Source organism: Microcaecilia unicolor, chromosome 3, assembly GCF_901765095.1.
Source record: "Microcaecilia unicolor chromosome 3, aMicUni1.1, whole genome shotgun sequence".
Taxonomy (NCBI): Eukaryota; Metazoa; Chordata; class Amphibia; order Gymnophiona; family Siphonopidae; genus Microcaecilia; species Microcaecilia unicolor.
Window position 1 is genome coordinate 357259692 of NC_044033.1, and position 6000 is coordinate 357265691.

At 38.5% G+C, this 6000-nt stretch overlaps 1 protein-coding gene across 2 annotated transcripts in view; it reads left to right on the plus strand.

Annotated features, from left to right (window-relative positions):
* The window catches only part of CCDC28A (coiled-coil domain containing 28A), a 32177-nt gene extending 26517 nt beyond the window's left edge, over positions 1-5660 (plus strand). For both annotated transcript variants that reach the window (XM_030198530.1, XM_030198531.1), the window contains exons 4-6: positions 85-239; positions 1438-1460; positions 4508-5660. In XM_030198530.1, the coding sequence (XP_030054390.1) occupies positions 85-239; positions 1438-1460; positions 4508-4562 (233 nt within the window). In that variant the 3' untranslated portion in view covers positions 4563-5660. The remainder of the gene's footprint in view (positions 1-84; positions 240-1437; positions 1461-4507) is intronic.
* The last annotated feature ends 340 nt before the right edge of the window (positions 5661-6000 follow it).

Below are 6000 nucleotides of genomic sequence, written 5' to 3' on the forward strand. Positions count from 1 at the left end.
TTTACAGACCTTTGTTTTGCTTCTTAGAGCTTACATTTTGTTTGTCACATTTCCTTTTTGACGTTTCATTTTTTTTCCCCCCAGGCCATGAATGTTCCATAGAACAGATGGAGCATGTACGGGAAATGCAGGAGAAATTAGCTCGCTTGCACTTAGAGCTGTATGGGGAACTCGAGGAACTTCCTGAAGATAAGAGAAAAATAGCCAGTGATTCCAATCTTGATAAGTTGCTTTCAGATGTAAGTATAGCAGAGAGAGAATGTTTGGTTTCTTATGGTTGAGTGTACATAAATTAGAAAATTACTGAGGAAACTCAGTCTGAGTGCTAGCTCGGGAACAAATACCAACTGGAATAGTTTTGCAAAAAGAAACTAAAGGGGCTCAGGCTTGTAGCCTCACTTTAGCTTCTGCATTTGAGACTGACCATAATTGGTAGTTCTGCCCAAGTTCCCTTTACCACCATGACAGTGAAAGGAGAGAATGAAGAAGCTTAGAATGGGCCAACCGTTATTGTGTTTTTTTTAAGTAAAATTGTTACTGTGAAAATGAAACCTAGAATCACTTAACAAAACAGGAAGCTGTTATTTTATATTAGTATTTGTTTAAAAAAAAAGTCATTTTTAACATGGTACTCATAATTGATTAGTGTAGTACAGTGACACTTGAAACTGGACTTATAATGTCACTTTAGCAACTTTTAGGCATGTTACATTATTACTCTATTATAGCATTGCCTTCAAATATAAGAACTAGTTTTTACAACGGATGTTGATAAATTTACTACATATACAGTCAGTAATTTTCAGTAATTTAAACATGGAAAAGAAAATAAGATGATACCTTTTTTATTGGACATAACTTAATACATTTCTTGATTAGCTTTCGAAGGTTGCCCTTCATCAACCTTCGAAAGCTAATCAAGAAATGTATTAAGTTATGTCCAATAAAAAAAAGGTATCATCTTATTTTCTTTTCCATGTTTTATTTTGTTTGATTTCTATTGATAACCTTAAGAGTGGACTAACACGGCTACCACACTCCTCCACAGTAATTTAAAGAATTTGCAGTAGTCTTCACTGAAGTCATTTTTTTCTATGGGTGTACTTGGATTGAATTTCAGAAGGCGGCTCAGCCCTTGTACAGAGGGCTATTGAGCAATTTTTGGGCCTGACTGGATGTAGCTAAACAAATCAAGAATTGTAGTTCATAATGACTTTGGCCTTCAGGTTATAGCAGGGTGGTTGGAGCAGGTGCCACTTTACATGTCAGAAATATTCAGTCTACTCCTTTTTTTTTTTTTTTTTTCCTTTCTTATTCCTTCTGCCTCCTCCTTGCAAAAATAGAGTGACTTATGTTTAATAGTCTTCTGCAGAAAACAAAATATTTATAAAATTATTAAATCTCTTGTTTCTGATAGTGTCTCTTTTTTCTTTTCAGTTAGAAGAGCTGAGTTCTTCTATGTATCCTTTTGCTATTTATTGAACAGCTTGAGTGAGTTTATGGTTTTGTTTTCAGTGTAGACTAGTCTCCCTGTTTTAAGCATTTATTTTATAACATAAAAAGCAACAATAAGTAATATACGTTTGACCGGCTAGGTCCAGTTGTGTTGAGATGTCCCAATGTAGTCAAACATTTCTCTTAAGAGTAATCTTTGTTACATTTACAGCATAAGTATTTCATCTTGGATGAGCTGCCTGTCGGTATTTTCTAAGGTATGGAATGCTGAGGTCTGCCGAGGTATTCCCTGGGGGAGGGGGAGTGTGTCTTGTTTTTTTTTTTCTTTTGGGGGGGGGGGTTGTTTTTGTTTTTTTGTGTATTTTACATATATATCTTTGATATACTTTGTTGTTAATGACAACTTGTCTTTCAGATCATAGTTTGGCAGATGTAATGTATATTTGATTTCAGTTGCTCCAGTGTTTTGCTGGATAAGTGTCACACTAGGAAATACTAAGGAGGTAAAAATTTCTAGCTGAACTAAACTGCTTCATGGAATAGCTGGTTCAGGAAAGGACAAGAGAAGTTATTTTAGATCTAGCTCTTAGTGGAATGCAGGATTTGTTGTGAGAGGTAACAATGTTGGAGTCACGTGGTAATTGTGATCATGGTCAAATCTGAGTTAGTGTGAAGACACTAAGGAAATTGGCTGCATTAGCATTTAACTTTTAAAGAGACAAGTGAGGAAATGGTTAAAAAAATGCTAAAAGGAGCAGTTACAACTGTTATAGGCTAAGTAGTAGTAAAGCAGGCATGGACGACATTATTTAAAAATACCATCTTGGAAGTCCAGATGAGATGTATTCCTTGTATATAGAAAGGTAGGAGGAAGGGCAAATGACAGTTGGCATGGTTAAAAGGTGAGGTGAAAGGCTGTTCAAGCCAAAAGCTCATCTTTCAAAAAATGGATAATGGATCCAAATAAAGAAGTAGTGGCAAATTTAGTTGGAAATCATTGATAAGGAAGACAAAAAGAGTTTTAAAAAGTTTGCAGTAGAGGGAAAACCTCATAATAACATTGGACTGTTACATCATCACAGAGCAAAAGGGGCACTCATGGAGAACAAGGTCATAGCAGAGAGACTAAGGGGGATGTTATCAAGGTGTGGTAAAAAGCAAGCTTTTACTGCACCTTGATTTATCATGGTAGTCCTCAACCTTCAATTTAATAGTTCCACAAGCTGTAAGCAGTGCTATTCTATTGGCCCAGATGATCAGGCTGTGTCAACCAAGGCCCAATGCTCCTCCACCCCTGATCAAGCCTCCAGCTTCCAATTTAAGTCCTCACCCCAGATCAAAGTTCCAGTCCCCCCTCCCCCCGCCAAGGCAGTCTCCAGACGTCTCCCCCCTTCACCCCCATGACTATACCTGTGTGCCCTGGTGGTCGCTGAGCAGAAGTGATCCCCAGTTGTTCCTTCCCTTATGGTGCCACCTGTCAAAATGGCGCTCCTAGCAGTACTCTTGTGCTTGTTTCGCTAGGGATCATATTTTAGTAGCACAAGATTACTGCTAAGGGCTCTGTTTTTTGAGAGGTGGCGTTGGAAGGGCAGGATTGATTGGGGATCACTGCTGCCTAATGACCACGACCACTGAGGCATACAGGTGTGGTCACGGGGGTGGGGAGGACATTTGGAAGTTGGAGACTTCCATGAGGTGGGGGAGGAGATGGTACTTGGATAATGGGATGGAGGCTTGGATCAGGAGCTGGGGCACTGCATCGGGTGTGGTGGGAACTTGAATTGGAAGGGGGGGGGGGGTCCAGAAGCTGCACCACATCCCCTTTAAGCTCTAGCTTTGAGTCCTGATGCTCCTGGCACGGTAAAATAACTGCATCTTTTAGCTTGGGTTATCTGTTTCTGCTCTTATGGTTTTTATGTAGTAATGAGCTGCTTTAAATGCGTTTGCGTGTTTTGCATTTCTTTACTATGCAACCCATGGCTATATTTAAGTTAAGCTGCATTAGGGCTCTTTAAGTCATGTTAACTTACCCCCTAAATTCTTTGCTTCTGTCTTTACTTAGAGGAGCAGCTGCAAAGTTCAAAAAATTTACATCAGGTGTGCATGTTGTTCAAAAATGCCATATTGGAAGCCCAGTCCAGATATATTCCACTTATTAAAAAAGGTGGAAGGAAGGCCAAACAGCCAGCATGGTTAAAAAGCGAGGTGAAGGAAGTTATTAGAGCTAAAAGAGCATCATTCAGAAAATGGAAAAAGGATCGAACTGAAGATTTATAGAAAACAGCATAAAGCAGTGTGGTTCCCAAACCTGGTCCTGGAGGCACCCCAGCCAGTCAGGTTTTCAGGATACCCACAGTGAATAGAGAGATTTGCGTGCACTACCTCCAGTGCATTCAAATTTCTCTCCTGACTATTCATTGTGGGTATCCTGAAAACCTGACTGGCTGGGGTGCCTCCAGGACCAGGTTTGGGAACCACTGGCGTAAAGAATGGCAAGTCAAATGGAAAACAAAGAGACTTTGAAAAGAAGATTAAGCCATGACATCTGCCATGGACATCTGTCATATCGCCTCAAGTCAGGTTTCATCCCTTTCCCTGTCAGAAATGAATTAAATTCCATACATAGGAATAGTAGGAGCAAAGACTAGAATGAGACACCCTGAAATAGGATGTACAGGGGGGTGATAGATTTATGTCCAGGAATCACTGGGAATAATCCATTTGTCAGACTGGAAAGATAATAAATTGTGTCATAAAGGCCGCTATCCATTTCATATAAGCAGTGCCCAAAACCTTCCTGTATGTAGGTTTGAGTCATACACCTATATGCTGCTTTGCTAATAACTATATTTATGTGTAAATAGCAATCTACAGATGTATTTTTTTAAATTCCAGGATAGAAGTGCACAATTTTATACATTTTAAGGTATCTTTTAATGTTAAATTTCAGTGTTTGAGTTGGCTGTAATGCTACTTAGTTCCCTTTTTCAGGATATGGGTAGAATATAAGTTTTAAATTACATGATAAAGAATCCTTAACAATATACATCAGACAAAAACTTCATTTAGCAGATGCTCAGGATATTCCAAAGCCAACTACGGACTAAGATTCACGGGAAATCATGCTTGGAACCTTTTGAGAAATGCAGTATTCAGTTACTACCATCCAGAAGCCTATTCATCTTCAGTATCAAAGAATTCACATATAAATGCAATTATTTTTATACATTCCTGTTGACATGTTTGGATGCTGTACTGTTTCCATGGGCGGATGCCACACTGATAAAACCTCACCTTGCAAACAGTGGCTGGAAAGTTTGAAGTTGTTTGCTGCTAAGCTTTTCTGTTGCTGACATTATTGGCCAAAAAACAATGGGTCTTTTGAAGGTATGTTAGCTTTCCTGTTCAGTGTTCCATATATTGGTTTTGGATTAATATTTTCTCTGCTCTTAATAGAGCTGTACCGAATAGCATATTTTACTATTTGGGCCAAATACAAATAATAAAAAATATTATTCGGCTGAATACGAATACCAAATACAAATAAAGGGCATTGAGCTTTAACACAACAAATAATAAAAGAAGCATTGTGAAATTGGAGACCACTTGCTTATTTCAGTAGGATTTAGCACCATAGATTATTCATATTTGAATTTTAAATCAGCCAAATATGAATAATCGGTACAGCCCTAGTTCTTAAAACTAAATTCAAATAAATATATATCTGTGGCAACTTTTACATGACTTTCCAATTATATAAAGACACTTCACTCTCTTTATTTTTTATGTTTCAGCAGTCAGTACATAATCTTATTAATAAATACCTTTTAATTGTTTTCTTACAATAAAAGCAGAAATCTACAATGTGACACAAGTCTTTAAAGATATGTGGTACAGTTTAAGTAATAAGCGATGAAAAAAAACAAAGTTGTACCAAAGGCCAAAGAAAGCCAGTAGTATAGTAATGAGCAGATAGGGCGTGAAATCTAAAAGATCAGGTTCAGATACCCTAACAGTATTCTTTGTGCTTGAGTAAGTCATTTATTGGAAAACTCTGTATTGTTTATATAATGAAAAGTACACAATATTTGAATCACAAATCCTTTAATGTTTTTCCTGTAAGTCACCTACGGGTACGCTTACTAAGGTGAGTTAGCGTTTTTAACGTGCGTGTAAATTTAAGGCGCGTTAAAAGCTAATGCGCCTATACATTTCTATGGCCGCGTTAGCATTTAACGTGTGTACGCCATTTATGCGCGTTAACGCTAACGCACCCTTCCTAGTCATCAAGCAGATGAAGCCATTAAGTATGGGTTGTGTCCATCAACCAGCAGGGGGAGATAGAGAGCACTCAACATTTCACAGTGCCTCATGGCCAGCCAGCTCCACTGCCTCTTCAGTATTCTCTATCTCCCCAAGCAGGGTGGCTGCAGCTTCTTCGAGCTCCATCAAAAATCTGCCTGGGGTGGCTCCTGGCTTGCCAGTTGTTAGCCGGGGTGTTAGAGGCTATAGCAGCTTCACTTTGAAGGCACATACAGTGGTGGA